This window comes from Heterocephalus glaber, unplaced genomic scaffold, assembly GCF_053883595.1.
Source record: "Heterocephalus glaber isolate CG9 unplaced genomic scaffold, H.glaber_assembly_v1.0 deba00001509, whole genome shotgun sequence".
Classification (NCBI taxonomy): domain Eukaryota; kingdom Metazoa; phylum Chordata; class Mammalia; order Rodentia; family Bathyergidae; genus Heterocephalus; species Heterocephalus glaber.
In genome coordinates this window covers 40,454,711-40,474,096 of record NW_028258325.1, presented here as the reverse complement: position 1 = coordinate 40,474,096, position 19,386 = coordinate 40,454,711, and the positions used below count along the sequence as shown (strand labels likewise).

The 19,386-nt window shown below is 37.5% G+C and overlaps 1 protein-coding gene across 1 annotated transcript in view; it reads left to right on the top strand.

Annotated features, from left to right (window-relative positions):
• The first annotated feature begins 8,876 nt into the window (after positions 1 to 8,876).
• Positions 8,877 to 19,386, top strand: part of Nfxl1 (nuclear transcription factor, X-box binding like 1) — a 54,619-nt gene continuing 44,109 nt past the window's right edge. The window contains exons 1-5 of the mRNA XM_004849760.4: positions 8,877 to 8,980; positions 9,377 to 9,562; positions 11,964 to 12,137; positions 16,569 to 16,678; positions 18,828 to 18,958. Coding sequence (XP_004849817.1) covers positions 9,379 to 9,562; positions 11,964 to 12,137; positions 16,569 to 16,678; positions 18,828 to 18,958 — 599 coding nt within the window. The 5' untranslated portion in view covers positions 8,877 to 8,980; positions 9,377 to 9,378. The remainder of the gene's footprint in view (positions 8,981 to 9,376; positions 9,563 to 11,963; positions 12,138 to 16,568; positions 16,679 to 18,827; positions 18,959 to 19,386) is intronic.

The window sequence follows — 19,386 nt, the reverse complement described above, 5'->3', positions numbered from 1 at the left end:
AAGTCTGACAAGTGTCTGAAATAAGATTGTTACAATGGACAAACACTACCAGTTCCTACCTAAGATTTACAGTTTCCACTAGCCCACGAGCTCCTTGATACTATTTTGACTCAAGAATTGTGCTCTTTCAATTATTTCCATTCCACCTCCATCCACATCATTTTTCTTTCTCTGTGAGACAGTCCTGAGTAATGGCTCAAATATTAAAGAAACACTGATGCTTGACCCCATTCATACTTCCAGCTAACACCCATCAACCTGCTCACCTTTACCATTAAGAATTGTAGAATTTTCCTTTGTAGATTCCTCTCTGATTGTTCTTCCTTGAATCTGATACATTAAGTTTTACTACTGTCACTCTGCTGAAACTTCTTGTCAAGGTTGTCAATGACATCTACAATAGCTAATTTGGTGGTCATTTCTCAATCCCAGACTTACTAGACCTCTGGGTAGCATTCAGTAGAAATGATCACTTCCTCTTTCTTGAACCATTTCTTCATTTGGCTTGCAAAACACTTGTCTTTCCGTCATTTTTCTAACTGAAATTCCATCTACCTTGGCTGCTCCTCCTCATCAGATCTTTAAATGTCAAAGAGTTCCATAGCTACAATATTCACTATAGTAGCCTTTCACCCGGGTTGTAATTCCACTCTTGCTCCTGTTCCTCCAACAGTCCATTTTCATAGAGCAGCCACTGTGATCATTTAAAAACAAACTCAAGCTGGGTGTGACGGCACATGCATGTAATCCCAAACTATGGTAGACTGAGGTGGGAGGATTACAGTTTTGAGTCCAGCCAGAGAAATTTAATGACTTAGCAAAACTTTGTCTCAAAATAAAACATAAAAAAGGATTGAGGATGTAGCTCAGTGCAAAAGCTCTGGGTTCAATTCCCAGTATTATAAATCAATCAGTCAAAAATCAGAGCCTGTCTTCCTTGCCTCTGCTTGTTAAAAATTAAATAATTTTCCTATTACTCTCTCCCCACTTGTTCTCTCTCAACTAACCTCCTTGTTGTTTCTTCAATACACCAGTGTGTTCCCTTTTCTGGGTCCTCGCTGTTTTCATAGCCTCTTCCTGGGACATTCTATCCCCATTCTGTCTATGCAATGGCTAATGTCCTTTCATTCAGATCTCCGCTCCAGTGTCACTCTCTTACAATACTATCCCTAATTGACCTAAATTCAAACTTTGTTACTTTATCTCCCTGCACAGATCACTACTTCATATTTTCATTTGTTTGTTATCTATCTCCTCCACTAAAATGTTAAGTTCCACAAGAACACTTTATTTCATTTATTCCTTTATTTCTAGTACCTTTGAAGTACCTGGAACATAAGAGGGTCTCAAAAATGTTTATTGACTGAATTAATAAATCAGTATATTTCTCAACAAATCCTGTGAAGATAAAACTCAGAGTTCAAATTAAGTTGAATTAAAGGTAATGCCTACTGAAATATGATTATTCACACAGCCATATTTGAACTGGAGTGATACCTGCTACAATTTTAATTCAAGGTGGCTATTCTATTACAATACTCTTTACCTCAAATCATCCTATCATTTCTACATTAGTTTACCTGAAATTTTTGCTTAAAATGTTACTTCCCTTCTCTTGAAGCTCATGATGGCTACTGTCAACTACTTACATAAACATTGAGACCAAACTTACAACTTCTCTTTTTAAGGTCTTTTCTAACCATATTTATTACCTTGGCTAGAAGAATCAACAGACTTTTTCATTTCTAGTCCAAGCATGTGCCATGCTTATTTTCACTTCTAGTACTTGATTCATGCTTGTTCTTACTACTCAGACTACCTCCTTCCATTCCATTCCAATCCAAACTTACCCTCCCTTTAATAATTTTCCCAGTTTTCAGTATTTTCATTACCCTGGCACTGTACTTACACGAGTCCTTCCCATGAATGTCCAATGCATGATATACTAATTAGCTGCTAGATTCAATTATTTATTCATTGATGGATTATATAGCTGAATATTTGAAAAAATTATATTAAATATGATGAATAGTTTTTCTCTTATGAAGAATTTTCTAGAAAAAACTTATTTTCAAAAAATTCACATTATATAATACATTTTAAATATCCAATTATGAGTATTACTCAATACAGTAAAACAGTATTAGTTCCCTAAAGTTATATGTATTTTAGCTTGTTTGGGAAAATCTGTTATAGCCAACCTGACTCCATCTTGAACCTCACCACCATTTTGTACTTGTGCTGGACAATGCACCCAAAACCCACATCCTGTTTGGCAGAAAACTTGCTGCAGTTGCAGGATGTTTTGTGGCTCACCTAGTGTGTGAAACTTCCTCTTGCCCCCACTAACCTGGCATGGTTCTGCTTTTGTAAAATTCTGCTTGCTCTCCCCCTGAGCCCTCCTCAACTGAAAGGATGGTTTAAAAGGAGAAATCAAATCGCTTCTCAGTGCTGAGAGATCTTTCCAGGCACTAGCCTCTCTCAGTAGCCCTCTTTGAATAAATGGACTCAAATCTGACTCAAAGTGTGGCGCATCTCTATAGTTCCAGCTTGCTCAGGTCAAACAAATCTACCTGATTACTTAATGTCTCTAGTTCATCTGTGAAAGAATAGCTACAATTTTTTTCTTTGTTGGTAAATTTGTGCTGCATGTTTTATTTATAACTTTTTCCATTTGTTTTTTACTTCCCCCTATAGTTTTCTTGGGTCATATCAGTATTTCAAGCTGATGTAATAACAATATAACATATCGGTATTTCAAATTGATATAACATGTTATATTTGGGATCTTGACTGTTCTCCAAGAGCTCACTTGTTGAAATCTTGGTCCTCAGCTAATGGTACAATTGGGAGGTAGTGAAACCCTTTAGGAGGTGGAGCCTGGTTGGAGGAAGTCACTGGGAGCATGCCCTCAGAGGTTCTATCAGGACCCTAGCCCCTTCCTTTTTCTTTCTCTCTCTTCTTTCTGGCAAAATGTGGTGAGCAGCTTTCCTCTGACATTCATTTCTACCATGTTGTTCTTTCTCACCACAGGTCCAGAAATAATGGAGCCAAGTGAGTAGGGTACTGAAACCTCTGAAACTGTGAGCCTAGATAAATCTTTGGTCCTCTGTCTCTCTTCGGTATTTTGTGTGACAGAAAGCTGACAGTGACAGAAAGCTGTTATACAACATGTATACAGAGTCTGTATCAGTTCAGGTCCAGTTAGGACTAGAAACCATATGCTGAGTTAAGTTTGATATGGAGATTTATTGTACTTTAATAAAAGCCAGTGGTGCACCCCTATAATTCTGGCATTCTTGGAGATGGAGGCAAAAGGAATGAAAATTAAAGACCAGCTTGGAAATTTAGCAACTAGAAAGAGTCTGTCTCAAAATAAAAAGTGCAGAGGCCCTGGGTTTAATCCTCAGTACCAAAGATGGAGAGGAAGGGGGAGGAAGGGAGGGAGGAAGAGGGAGAGAGACAGAGAGATAGAGATAGAGATAGAGAGAGAGACAGAGAGAGAGAGAGAGAGAGAGAGAGAGAGAGAGAGAGAGAGAACAGTGCTGTGGATGTAACTCAGTGGCAGAGTGCATGACACACTGGACATCAGAGAAGCTTTTTAGATGAAGGAAAGATTAATTTTGGCTCATAGTTTCAGAAGTTTTAATACCCTACTCACTTGGGTGTGTTATTTCTGGGCCTGTGGTGAGGCCAGAGCTGATCTGAAGGCCCTGGGCAAGCAGGAGGTAAACCATCAGGGTAGAGGTGATAGTGATTGGTGGGACAGGTGTGGAGAGTAAGGCCTGGGCCACCGGTGTTCCAGGGTCTGCAGTAGGAGCAGTGGCAGTTGCAGAGGTGGAGAGAAAGTTAGCATCAAACTGATGGCTCTACCTGAGCAGGAGCCTTGGTCAGTCTGCTGAAAAGGCTGTGTGGGAAAGTTTTTGCCAGGCCAGACCAGCCAAGGCCATAAGATCATTGATTTGTATAACATCTGGAAATATCAGAAGCATGCTTCCTTCTGCAATATCTGTCTGACATCTTCTATTGAGAAAACTTAGCACTGTACTTTCTGTGGCAATGTTGAAGTGATGGGGAAAAAGTTTTAGACTACTTAGTAGATTAACTCTTAAAGTAGTTGTAGAAGCAAAATAGGTAGTGTATCCCTTTAAAAGCTTGCCTTAGCCCTTTGCTTCTGTTGTTTAAAGTAAAGCTTATATAGCTCCTTTGATCTGTAGCTCTACTATAGATAACATCCTAACTCTGAAGAACAAAGTTGCAATGCTCGGGCAAGCTTGTGATATATGTGCCTTAACTGTCATGTGTTTAGGACTGTAATCAGTAACAGAAACCACCTGTGTCTAACCATTAAACAGGAACTGGAACTTTATTTACTCAACAAAGACCACTAGGGATGAGATAATGACTAACAAAAGTATAAAAGGGTGACTAACAAATAACGTGGCTCGGACACTGATCAGACCAGTTTCTGGTGGTCCCACCAGCTTGCAAGTAAAGCCTTTGTTATTTTACCCAAATTCTGTGTCTCTGTGTATTTCTTTCCATGATTTCCGGAACAGAAGAGTTCTGTTTATGACCACAAAACATAAAATGTGATTTGGAGTGGAGAGGCAGTAAATGGATAACTGGAATAGTTTACCTGAATATAGATGTACCTGTAGAGGATAAGTGTGTCTGGGGGAGTTGTGTGCAGGTGCTCCAGTAGAAACAATCTGTGTCCAGACATATATCAGTGATGGACAAATACATATAATGAAACCACATTTCAAATGGCTGGATACTCAGACACCCTGTTTTTATTCCCTACCTACTTTAGAATTTTTTTTAAAAAAGAGGTAAAATGTACATATAGTAAATTGCACAAATCATAAATGTACAGTGTAATTTGTTTTTACCTCTGTAGACACTAGTGAAACTATTACTCAGATCAGGATAGAATATTTCCACCAGTCAGGAGGATCCCTATTTTCTCTTCATAGTTAAGGTCCTCCTGCCTCCACCAGAGGTAAGCAGTAATCTGGCTTCTAGCACTTGTCCAGGAACATCATAAAGATAGGATCACAAGCCGGGGATTTAGCTCAGTGATTCTGCTGCCTGCCTTGCAAATGCAAGGACCTGATTTCGATCCCTGGTACCAAAAAAAAAAAGAAAAAAAGATAGGATCACAAGTACTGTGTTGTCTGGTTCTTTTGTTTAACATAGTATCTTTGAGATTCACCCATCTTGCTACATAGGTCAGGTGTTTTTTTTTTTAAATAGTATTCTATTATATGAATAGATCAAAGTTTGCTTTTCTATTCTCCTATGGATGATAGTAGAGTTGTGCTATGTAACTCCCAAAAGTTCATGAATTGGAAACTTAAAATCCCCAAATTCAACATATTGATGGTATTTGAAGGTAGGCCTTTAGGAAGTATAGTTAGATGGGGTCAAAAGGGTGGGGTCCTCATGATGGAACTAATGGGTATGTAAGAAGAGAGAGACTTGAGGTTGTGTACTTGCTCTGCAGCCTTGTGATGTCACATGACATATCATCATGCAGCAGGGAAGCCCTTGCCAGATGCCAGGACCTTGATATTGAACTTCTTAGGTTCCATAACTGTAGAAAATAAATCATTATTATTTATAAATTGCTCATCATTTATAACTATCCAGAAAACTCAAGATGAGTACAATTTCAGGTATTCTGTTATAGCAGCAGAAAACAGACTAAGACCAGTCATTTTTAGTTTTGTGCTATTTTGACTACAACTGCTCTGAGCATGAGATTTTGTGGAGCACTTTCTTTTGGATACTTATATCCAGAATTGGAATTTCTTAAACAAAGTGCTTTAGTAATAGGTCATGTCTAACTTTGGTAGATATTATCAAATATTTTTGATCAAGGCTAGCTGGAGTCCTATATGCCTCGTTTATCTGTATGTCAAGTTCTTTTCCCCTCCTTGGGAAGTTTTCTGCCATCACTTCTGTGAAGAGTTTTTTTATGTCATCTGCACTCTCTCCTCTTTCTTCATTGACTCCAATCAGTCTTACGTTATTCTTCTTTGCATCGTCTAGCAGCTGCTGGATTGGTTTCTCATGTTCCTTTATAATTTTAAAGCAATTTTTCTTTTCCTGGACACTAATTGCAATCTTTTCTTCTATATCTGAAATTCTATCCTCACATTGGTTCATTCTGCTGCGCAGACTTTTGATGGAGTTTTTAATCTCCGGAAATCTGTTTGCATCTGTTTTATGGATTCCATTTGTTTCCTATGTTGGGATTCCATCGTGTTCCTCAGATCCTCTATTTTTTTATCTGTGTCCTCTCTAGGTTTATTAATCATGTCTTGCACCATGAGCAAAATCTTTGCTGTTATCTGAGTAATTATTTCTAATTTCATTTTTCCCAGATCTTCTTTTGTTGCCAGTTCAGAGAGTCCAGGTGGTTAAGTATCAGATTGTTCCATCGCGGTTCCCTTTGGGGTTGCTGTAGGCGATCCAGAAGTCTGTTTTTGAGACTTGTTTACATGTCTTCTCATTTCCACGGGGCGGAGGGGGGGTGCTTCTGGTGCCCGAGGGGCTCAGCTTCTCTGCCCTAGGAGCTTGGGATGGTGGCAGGGGAGCTTCCTTCTGGGTGCCCATTACCAAATATTTTTGAAAGTGTTTGAAAAAATTTCCACTCCCACTAAACAGTATAAAGTTCCAGTTGCTCCACATCCTTGCCTCCCCTTGATATTTTCATTTTTCATCTTTAGCTATTCTTGTCAGTACAGTTTTTAAAAAATTAAAATTAATTATGGGTGTGGTTGTATTTCTCAACCTTTACCCCAATGTTAACAAAGAACACATTTCCCCTAAATGTTACCTGAAATTTCAAAGTAAAAAAGATTGCAATAGAAAATTTTGAAAATGTGTGCTCCACTTACATATATTTCCACATAATGTATACACTAACTCTACACTGAAAAAAATTATAGTCACAATATAAATGTCTTCTCATTTAGCTGATATGAGTCTTTTTGATTCCAAAGTGAAAAGAGGGCAAGGGCATGGAAAAAGAATTAAGATGTGTTATGTACATGTACCAACTCCCCATGATGAATGTAATCATTATGTGCTGCAAACATATTAACAAAAATAAAAATTTTAAAATTCATTATACAATATGGTAGGGAAAATTCTGACTATATGAGCTTTTTGCCTGTTTAGATGCTCTAATAACTGAAATCTTCAAGTAAATGTCAAATACAGCTACACCATCACGATATAGCATGGTGGTAAGAGTATATGCCAAGAGTCACACTACCAGGTTGCAAACCTAGGATGCTGAATAAGACAATTTTTTTGTCCCTTTATTTCCTAATTTTCTATATGGTTTGAATAACAATAACTACAGCATGGGTTGTTGCTAATATTAGAATGTAGAGGCTGGGCATTTAGCTCAGTGGTTCGGCCGCCTGCCTCCCAAGCACAAGGTCCCAAGTTTGATCCCTGGTACAAAAAAAAAAAAAAAAGCATGTAAAAGCAAAAAGAATGCAAATGTACGGAAAGTACTATTAAATATTTGGGAGAATGGAAGAAATTTATTTTCATGAAGGTTTGGCATAGAGTTGGACCATATGTTCATCCACATCTTTGGCACATACGGTTCTAAGCAGAATCTTCCTTGTTAGTAGCCACTCAGTATTTCTTGGACATTACTCAGTGATAATCGCCAGATTCTCTTTCAATTAACTCCTTCCCTGTATCTGACAACACCGCTGTTGAAAAGTATAACTTTAGACTTTCTAAACTATTGATGCTAGATGCACCTTTAAGCTAAAAGTTCTCTTTACACAAGTGCAGCCTTAAGAGAGTTTCTGCACTTCAGAAGGGTACTTTCTCAACTGTAGCTACTACTTTCCTGCAATTGTCCCCCAGCTTTCCTCCCTCTGAACCTTTTGGTTTCTACCCAATTAAGTTTAGTCTCAGGACATGTTAAAGTTTGGATAATGTACAGGCAATTCTGCAGTATGTATGTGTAAGACGTTAACAGCATGGTTTCTAGTAAATCAAGACTACTTATGTTTCAAGCTTGGTTTCAGTTCTTCCTAGCTGAATGTCTAAAGGTAAGTTATTTAATGTCTTCATACCCCTGTTCGTAGGGGTAAAATGGGGATATTAAAAGGGTTATCAAGTACTAAATTACCATATATATATATATCTCACCTTGAACAGTACCCGGCACTTAGCAAATGCTATGTAAATATTTATGACTGGGGAATTATTACAAACAACCAGTGTATTTATCAATCCCAGCCAGACCCCCAAATATATTTTTGAAATCTATGTATTTTATTGGAAAGTTCAGCAGTCAAAAAATTTAGGTCCTTATTCTGAACTATCTTCCTTAATAAAATTTACCCTAGGCCGCCCTTGAAGGTAAAAATCGGCCGGCTCAAGGAAAAGCTCATTGTAAACTATAAAGGACTACGGTAATGACAGGCATTAAATTTTCTGCATCGCTGTAGCAATTCAGAAGGGCGCTTTCTCAGCTTGGTCTACATCCTGCAACTTTCCCCCAGCTTTCCTTCCCTCTTCACAGCACCCTACTCCGAAATATTTTCGTTTTCCGTGCTCTTCCAGCCAGTGAGAATCTTCCCGTCATCCGCAAACCCCAAGCAAGGCTACAGACAGCAGAAGGCCGACTGAGGCCACCCGGCGAAATCCTGACACACAGCTGAGTTTGGGGAAGTTTGATAGATGAAGAGCACAGAGGGTCAAGAGCACCGCCCCAGAGATTGTCCTGTTGTAGAGAAGCCGTCTCCTGAGCCGCAGAGCATGCCGGAAGTTGTAGTTCTCCAAAGGACCGAAGCCTCCAGCCTGCGCACGCGCATTGAGTCTCCTCTGCCCCTCCCGGGGCTCCTCCGGATGAGGAAGGTGCTCTCGCTGCCACGCGTTCTGCGGGCTGCGGGCAGGGGCTTCTGGGAGTTGTAGTCACTGGGGGCAGGCGCCGTCGGTAAGGATACATATCTTTCGGTGGGGTCCGTTACTACAGAAGATTCACGACGGGGGCCGCTGGGTTAATGTGCAGGTTTTCCTTAGCCGCCCTCTCCCTGAGGCTGAGGAAGCGCTTGCCGTCTTCCGACACTTCCTCTCCTGCGCTAAGTGCTCTCTGCCCCGTGGTCCATTTCTCTACCTAGTCGTCTCCCTCTTCGGTCCCTCTCCAGAGCCCGGGCTTCGCGGAAACTCGCCCTGTGGGAGAGACTGGGCCGCGGCTTGCTCACCCCCACCTACTAGTCCCTTGCGGGGAGCCCTGTGCGCAGCCCCTCACACGTCGTTTCCCCACTGTGCCCGTCCTCCTCCCACCCCGCCGCGCTCACACTCCTTCCACTCGTTTATTTTTCCTCTGCAGGGATGGAAGCTTCCTGGCGCCAGGTGGCCGGTGGCCGAGGCCGTGCCCGCGGACGGGCCACTGCAGCCCCCTCCCCGGGCAATGGAGCCCTTCTCCGCGGCGCAGTAACAGGGCGAGAGAAGAGGTCGGGGGCCTCCGACCTCTCTGGCCCCAGCCCCGGAGGAACCGAGACCCCCGCGGCTTCAGGTAGCAGGCACAGCCCCGGCCCCGCGGGCGCCGAAGCGCCGCAGACTTCCGTGGCCAGTCTCCATAGTGGTTCTCGCCCCAGGTCTCACTTAGGTGCTCCCTAAGCACTTTCCTACTTAGGGCTGCCTCTGCCCTGGCCTCCGTCCTTCGCCCTTCTCTCTCAGGGGAGTTCATTATCGAGCCGACTTGTCAGACCTTTCGGGCAGATTTCTGTCACACCTGTTCTGTCTGAATTTTAGTTGGTCTTTCTTTTGTTACTTCTCTGGCCCAGTACGCTTCCCGTCTCTCTTTTGTCTACCCTGTAAATTGTAAATTATTTCCCAATGGTCTGGTTCCATCCATACTATTTGGTCAGTAGAGTGTTTTGCATCCGAATTGGTTGCCAGCGTTTGTTTGTTTCTAAAAATCTCAGAAAAATCTGCTTAACATCTTTTTTGTGTGTGAAATAACATGACTTTAGAATTTTTGTTGCATGTGATAGCTGGGCTGAGATCACAGAAATTGCTTTTAGATTGGGAATGGATACTCTGTCTTACATTTTCTCCCCTATGTCTGGGAGCAGTTGTCATTTGTCATCTCTATCAGATTGCCTTCCTTTATTTTTATTTACTTGTTTGTGGCCTGTAAGCACTTAAGTTGATGGTACTTTCCAGAACTATTGTTCCTAGTTACAAATTTCATGTCTTTCATGGCTATATCTGGTGTGGCCTTCTTGGATATCCAATACCCTTCATCCAACACATGTTTAACGGAACCTGAGAACACTCACACAATTGTGCAAGGGGCAGAGATAATTTCTGAAATCCCTTTATGTTTGTGTTTGTAATGTATTTTTCCTGAATACCTTTTTTTTGGGAGAAAGGAATCAGAATTGAGCTTCTGAGTTTTTTTTTCTTAAGCTAATTTTAAATTAGGTATTCTTAGCTTGCAGTTACTGAGTTTTCAATGTGGTGGCAAAGTATGCTGTCTGGAGACCAATGAACAATTCTGGTAAACCTTGTTGGATTTTGTGGGTAGAAGTAAAGTAAAAATTTTCTACCTTGATAATTGAGGTTTGACTGAGAAATGATGTGTGGGAAAGTTGTTTTATCAACTTCACTGTAACTTTCCTTGAGGTGATCTAAGGTAAATACATTTGTCAGGTTTTCATTATATGTCTAGTTCAGCCCTTTTTTCCTTATTCAGCTAAGGAAATTTCCCATAGATTAATGACATTTATCATCTTTCTTGTTTTGAGTTTTGTATCTTATAGCCATTACTTTTTCTCCAGTACAGAAAGACTCCTAGGAAAGAATAGTATACATTTTCTTCCAGTTATACTTGAAATAGTTTTGGTTGGTAGTCACTAACCTAATTGGCGGCAACAAGAAAAAGAAAATATTTCACGGAGGAAATAAAAGATAAAACATCGTTAAATACACTACCTAAAATAAGAGTTTGTCTAGATAATGGTGCATCAGTTTCAAGTATAAAGTGAATTTTAAATTAGTGATTTAAATTAGTAAATGTAAAATCCTCTCAGAATGGGCAGTAATGAATTCAGATCAGTCAGTAGCCTTGTGCTTTTCTTGAATTATGGTTGTTGTCCAAAGAAGTTTATCAACACTTAATGCCTGAAGCAAATTCCCAGGGTTCTAGCTCTCAAGCAGTGTGAAATCTCATTGGGAATATGTGCTATGAAGTAATCAAATTCTGTTTTGCATTATTATTTAACCAGGTAACAAAATGAGTACAGACAGTGCTAGAGAGAATGGTAAAATAACTAATCTGAAAGTGTTTAACATTCTTTTTGGAATGAAACTGTAAGAAGCAAGTTTTCCATGTTAACAACTTTCTGTGTGGATTAATTAAATATATATATTTTTGTGACCACAAAAATGTGAGAAAGTTCTTGGATTTTTAATGAAGCAAATTATGAAGTAGTGGACACACAGTGAGTGCTGTCTGTGGGAACTATTTGGTGGGGTGGGCTAGGCTGTGGTTCAAAATAGGTTTGAAGAAGTACCTACCTCCTTTGATTGTAATGTTCTCAGTGGGCATGTTCCATCATCTCTTAAAAGTCACCATGTACAGTGTATTTTAAAACATCTATTTAAATTTTTATTTTGAGGTTGATCATCAGGCTTTTGATGCTTTTGTTGTACCTTACTTTTTTTCAGTTTGTTAGTCTTCTTATAAGAAATCACTGCTGTTAGTAAGAAACATTCAAAAGTGGAATTTTTTGTGGCTCTTTATTTAGTTGTGGGTCAAGAATTTGGAAAAACATTTTCTCTCATTAAGATAGATAGACTACTCCAAAGGAGACTTTCAAATGCATGTTTAAAAATGATATATTAGTATGTCTTCCCTTGCGTTTTGAGATTGTTTTGGATAAATGAAAACATTTTTTTTCTCTTAACAGAGCTAATGTCTCAGAGGAAATTTGAGGAAATCAAGAAGGCTAATCAAGCTGCAGCCAGAAAACTTGTTGAAGAACATTTTAGTTCTTCATCTGAAGAGGAAGGAGATGAAGACTTTGAAGGGAAACAGGGAAAAATAGTTGCTAATACATTTATAACATACGCTACTCAGACAGGTAAGCTGATGGAATGGTGATGGCTCTTTCCCTGCCTTCTGCTGTAACTTTAATTTGCATTTCAGTAGAATGCTGGGAGGGGCTTTCAAAGCTCCCTGAGAAGGCACCAGGACAGATTGTCTGTGGTTGTGACTTGACTGGACTAGAGGACTTTGGATGCTTCATTCAATCTATTCTTCATTTTTTCTATCTCACTATTAAAAATCTTGACTTCCTCTTCATTTCTTAACTGTATTACTCTATTTTATATTTTATATCTTCACACTTTTTGATCTGCACACTTTGTTTTTTAAGTAAATCTCTGCAAGTCTGTCTGACATATATATTCATTTTATCTCTTGGGTATATCTGGGTTACTCTTAAAGCCACATTTGTTTATGTGAGACAGGGCCAAAGTGATGGTGCTGTGTATGACTTAGTATTGTAAAAAATAGATTCTTTTAAAGGTAAATAAAGGTATTTTGAAACTTTCTACATTTAAAGTTATTATTAGAAATATTCTTGAATGTACTATCAACATTTATCACTTTATTTGTAGATATATTTGATATTGTTTAAATACCCCTTTTTAGTATATGTGCTGCCAAAGCAAGTGCTATATACCCTTATGTTAGTAATATGTTTACACTCTTACTTAGTTGTTTTTCTCACTGTAGGATCTTGTCAGAACTAGAAGAAACTGGAAATTTTCTAGGAAACAACTGCATAGGAGACCTGACTCTCTTAGAGTTACACAATTAGCAAATGGCAGAACTGGGTTTAAACCTAGTTTACTTAGCTTTTAAGCCAATACTAGTCTTATTGTATTTTCTAGGTAAAGCAGAAAAATTCTAAGGTAGATTTGACTGTTGCTTTTGTACTTATTTATGGCAGAAAAATCAGCATTGTATAGTTGTTAAGAACATTTGCCTCTCAAACTTGCCAAGTTTGAATCTTGTCTGCTGTTTGGCTGTATGATGTTTGACATATTACCGAGTCTCTTTCGTAAAGTGGATGTAATGATGGTAAATATCCTAGAGTGGTGGGGATGAAGTAAATCAGTAATGCTTGTCATAAAGTATATGCTGTGTATTTGTTTCCTATGATGTTTAATATATTTTGTGAGGTTCATTATTAGAAATTTTCTACCATAGCTTACTCTCTTTTATTATCTTTTTGAAAATGTTTCTTTTTTATTTTGTCTTCCCTTGGTCATAAGGCCCCATATTGTATGACCACCTCAGCTTCCTACTGACGTGTTTCTTAGTTATTATACTGTTCTTTCTGGAGAAGAATAAGGCGAGCGATGTCACAAAATGAGCGCCACAGAGCTTGAGCTGGATAAAGGCAATTCAGGAGCATAAGAGTTAGTTAAGTCTTGGGGCAGAATGATTCATTAACTTTGCCCACTCCTCTCCCACCCACTCACTAACTACCTTTGGTGATTAGGTAGCGCCACACATACTGATGGGATCATAAAGAAGAGGTACGCATGGTCAAATAGCTTTCCAAGGAATCTGCTGTATCCATTAGAGAATTAAGATTAAGAAGTTTGACTAAGAAGTCTAGCTCAGCCAGATAGAATTCGATGAAAAGTAACTTTTTAAGGTTAGAGGGTTTCTTGCTTCTGGGCAACTTATAGAAAGTAATCTTAAGTTTTGTGCTTTAAGAAGCCCTCACTAAACTAGTCTAGATAGACTATTCATTATTAAATAAAAAATATGGTAATGTAACTCAATAATATCTTTTTAGTGCTTAGAAAACATCATTTTGTAAGTTTTATACATTTTTTTTTTTTTGGTACTGGGGATCGAACTCGGGACCTTGTGCTTGCGAGGCAGATGGCAGAACCACTGAGCTAAATCCCTGGCCCAGTTTTATACATTTTTAATATGGTTTTCATCTTAAAATGTTAAGATTATTTTTCATACGCTGTTTTGTGTCAAATCCATTAATGTTTTAAATCTCATTCCTTTGTCTTCTGCACTTTGCCCCTATGAAAGCAAGGGCAACTCTGACCACTTGGTTTAGGAACAATAAATGCCAGTGTTGAGATGGCTCCTACCTCGTATTAGTGTTGAATGGCAGGACTTTACTAAAGGAGTTCATATTTATTTGATCACAGCCTATGTACTCTTGTGATTCTTCTCAAAACTTTCAAACTTTCATGGCCATCTTCTTGATGAGTAGCTTTATCTTTCTTGGCCATTAGACACATCACATATATGTGTATAATTGTATATTTTTATATATACAGATGACTTATTTTTCTTTGTTTTCTTTACTTCAGTTAATAGCACCTCAGTCTTCCAGTCACCAACCCAAGCCAAAAATCTGAAAGCAGGGATGGCACATAGATGACATGCATGTTGTCGTTTAGTACTACTTCCCCTCTGCCATGCTAGACAGCTCATTATACAGGGCACTTTTTTCCTAAACAACATCTTTTGTTTTGTTTTGTTTTGTTTTTTGGTACTGGGGATCGAACTCAGGTCCTTGCGCTTGTGAGGCAGGCGGTGGAACCACTGAGCTAAATCCCCGGCCCTAAACATCATCTTTGAAAGTAACTCAGTCTAATTGTCACCAGAGTCACCTAAGTTGTACTTCCTAAGTTTCATAAATCCATCCTTCCTCTTCAGCATACTATCATTGGGTCTGTATAACTAGCTATTCAATATATTGATTTAATCTGCATATTAATGGAGAAGTATGTGTTATTATTGTTCAATAAATGAGAAAACTGAGTCATGTTAGACAACTTGCTCAAGATCATTTTTCCTTTTCCTGCTGTAACTGGCTTTGACTGGTTTTTCCTGCTTCTAGTCTGGGCTTCCTCTTACTGTTTTTTCACTTGCCAGACTGATCTTTTTAAAATGCATGACTTCAAATGTCATGCTATCCACTGTGACATGCTGGGCAGTACATTTTATTATCACAGCGAAACTTTAATATAAATTTCAAAGAATCTTATATAAATATTGTAAATATAAAGTCAGACTCTATTTTAGAAAAGCCTATTTTATTTTGTTTTTAAATTCTAAATTATACAAATCAGCTGTTAAATTAGATGAAATTTAAATACATATTTGTTAAAGCTAGCTGTGTTGAAAAGTAAAATAAGCATATAGAATATAATTATTAATTCAGCTTTAAATATATTTTACAACTGTGTTTTTTAAAATAAAGCAATTGTTATTAGTAACTTTATAGTTTTGGGAGTGTTTTTACATGTATTTTTTTTAATAGCCCAAATTACATTTGCATTCATATTATGGCAGGGCAAACTTCGTAAGTTCTGTTTTTACTTAGATGATTATAGAAAGTGAATAATTATCCATGTATCTTATTTAATTTTTCTTTCTGGCAACTTAGATTTTGTTTTGAACTAGGCTATTGCTGTGGTGAGTTGTACAGTTAATGGTAGTTTATACTGTTAATCTATTTTTCTTAGAGACTCGGTCAGTTTGTATTGGACAATTTGTATTATACTAATGGCATTGTAGGATTATTTTTCTTACTTTAAAGTGACTCAGATTACTGCCCCTTTGGTTTTTTGCGTTAGGGTACTTTTCCTGTCTTGTTTTGCTACTATTACTTGTGTTTCTGGGACCTTGCTGCCATAACTTCTCACTGCTGCATTGCATGGGATTTATTGTCTGTCTCACATTTCTCATCAGTAACACGAAGACAATAATAGTTCATTTAATCCTATGGAAAGAGTACTAATAGTATAGAGCCTTGTGAATAAATGCTTAATAATTGCTTAAAGAAAATACAGTCTAGTAATACTCTAAAAAGCTTACCCTTTTCAGCTGAAATAATGAACATAATTTACTAGAACATGGTTATTATATGCTAATGACCCAAGTGTGTTTTCATTCAACAAGTTTTTATTGAGAGTATGTTGTGTGGGTCGGGGATTTAGCTCAGTGGTTCTGCTGCTTGCCTTGCAAGCACAAGGATCTGAGTTCGATCCCCGGTACCAAAAAAAAAAAAAAAGAGTGTGTTGAGTGCTCAATACCCTTCACACACCCACAAACACAAACTCACCCTTAAATTTACATTGAATGGTCTTGTTTATAATTTTTTATTTCCTTTCACACTTTTTTTTGTGCTTTCCCTTGTTACTTTGCATCTTGTTGATTCTTGCCTATAGTTCTGTTCCCACTAAGTTTGTTAAGTAAGGATTTTAACAGCAAGAAAAGTAAGTACATGGTGAGAGAGAGCTGAGGTACAGTTTTTGAACTAAGTTTATAAGATTTAGTTCATGGACTTTGTAACCTCTAAACAGCTTATTGGGTACGTCTTTAAACTTTGTTATTTTTAGCCACATTTTGAGGAATTAATATTGCCTGACTTATGGTATGTAATATGATATAACTCACTCAGTAGTGAGTTTGTATTGTTTTCAGATGTTGCTTAACATGAGATTTAAAATTTTTACATTTCAAGATGGAGATACACGTGAATTAGAGCGAACAAAACAGTATGTAAATGAAGCTTTTCAAGCGGGGGCTATGACATGCTTAATTTGTATTGCTTCAGTGAAGAGAAACCAAGCAGTAAGTTTTTTTCCTTATCAGTGTAAATGCATTTCCTCAAAATATTTTATTTTGCATTGATAATACTTAACCATCTGTTCTTTTGCTTATGTTTCCAAAAATGCTTCACTAGGAAATTTCCTGTATGAATGGATCTTTATTTTATAAATATGAAATTTAAAAAATTATCTCTAATTGAACTTTCAGTATTTTTTATAGTACCATTAATATCTATTGTCAGTTTTAATGTATATGTGGATTTGATATTGCATTTTTCCGATCTATACTTGAGATTCCCACAAATTTGAAATGTTAAACTACACTATATTACCTACTTTCAGTGGGTTGGAAAAAAAAATTAGAACTTGGCAGTGATACTTAGTTAGCTTTTCCTGTGTTGATGACATTGTGGGAAGTGACAAAGGTCATTGAGTATGGAAAGATTCAGGCATAATTCATGTCCTTAGAGGAGCTGTAGCCTAATGATGAAGTTAACTGTATCTGAATTTAAAAGGTCATTAATGAAAACAATTAAAAAGGAGTTACAGCTTTGTTGCCTATAGGAAGAAAATCAGGCTAGATAAAACAGATTGGTAGTATAGAGAGAATGAGAAGTTTAACCTGTTCAGGTTGGGCAGGATAGTGTAGCAGATGCAGGTGTTGTGGTGCTCAGAGTCACATCTGGTTGGGCTACTTTGATTTCAGGTGTAGTGAACAAACAGTCTCTCTGCATCATGCGGATATAGTCTAAACCCTTGATCTGTGGATGGGTTATGTTTTCCACCCCATCCTAAGGTATTTTCATTGGGAACCTACTCAGCCAATCTACAGGTGTAGTGCAGCACTGAAGCGTTAATGTCACGTGGGGCAACATTGGGAATTGGTGGTTGAATGTCCCAGCCTCCTGTTTGTTAGGGTGGGACCAGGGTAATCTAAGGAATGTTTTACATGGCTTTCTAGAGGGACTCTGTAAGATTGAGCAGCTGTGGCCCTGAGTACGAATCAAATCAGTGTATTAGTATAACATTTATTGGCATTTCTTATTTTATGAAAAATAAAATTTCATAACCAAATAATAAAATAATAACAGTAGTTATTACACTGTGTATTGTCATCTTCAAACTAGTTACACTATAAGACCTAAACCAAAACGATTCTTACAAAAAAGATACAGATAATAGCACAAATTTTTCTTTTCAACTTCTTTCTTATCTTGTCTCTTACATCCAAGTGCTTATCTCAGGCACTGTTTGAGGTGATTATAAGCTAAGAAGTTGGCTCCTTTTATGTTTTGCCAGCTTATACAGTATGTCTGATTATTTCAGACAACTGCAAAATGTTATAAGGAAAGAAAAAGTGATTTTTGCCATTTTATTAGTATTGGCAGGCATTAAAAATTATTTAGCCTTTCAATTTTATATATTTTCATTTTTTGCTCATTTATTAGCACCGAGTGTTAGACTAATAGGTTTCCTTTAACAGAAAGGCTATATAGAGATATATGTACATACTTGAGGATTCTTTTGTACTGTTATATTTGGAAATAACCTAATGTCCAAGAAGTTAAATTATGGTACATGAGTCGATATGATGTACCTCAATGGTGGTGAACTTATGACACATGTGCTGCAGTGGGCTGTTTATCATTAACAGCCATCAATGACATACTGTAAAGCTATGAATTTCATGTTGTATAAACATATTTGATCAGTATAAAAGCTTACCATATTGGAACAGAAGACTGTAAACTTACGAGTTTGTTCCAGTATGACTTCATTTTTAAAAAGGAAGAAATCTATATTAAAAAGAAAGTGAAAACTGTCCAGAATTCTAATTGTAGTTATTTCTAGTTGATTAAATCTTGGTGACTAATGATATTTTTCTTTAAAATGTTTTATACCTAAATATATTTTTGCATTTTTTTTTTTTTTTGGTACCGGGGATTGAACTCGGGACCTTGTGCTTGCAAGGCAGGCTCTGAAACCACTGAGCTAAATCCCCGGCCCTTAAATATATTTTTATAAGTTATATTTCTTCTATTGTATGAGAGGGAAAATTATTTTCTTTAATTCTTAGATTGAAAATACTTTAGTGTGATACTTATTTTAAGGTACTAAGAAATTGACAAAAATCATTGCATGCAAGGTAATTTCTGACATCTTTGCTTTAGGTTTGGAGCTGTATGGGATGTTTCTGTATATTTCACATGCCCTGTATCCAGAAGTGGGCTAAAGATAGCCAGTTTCTTCTTTCTTCTCTGACGGATGATGATTTTGGAACGAGAGATTATCCGTGGCCTTGGTAACTTTTTCATATTAGTTGGATTTTAAGTTGCAGAATACATGAAAATTGTAGAACATTAAGTTACCTCATTGAAAGTTTCAAGTTTATCCTTCAATTAGTCATTTGGCTTATGAAGGCTATTTTGATAGCCTGTTGTTTTCCTACAATTTGTGTAACTGCTATGATATCAAATCATTCAGAATTTATTTTTTCTATCAAAACAACTCTGAAGTTTTTGAAGGACTTTTCATTCCTATGGAACTGAGTAATTCATAATTTGGTACCTCTCTTCTGGAATTTCTGTTAGTGTACGTTAGTATCACATTTTACGAGATTGTCATCTGGCATTTTAATCATAGGCTTCTCGATTTTATCCTTGAAATCTCAAAATTGCAAGTTTGTATTATCTGATATAATTAATTTTTCTGCATTTATAAATTTTACTT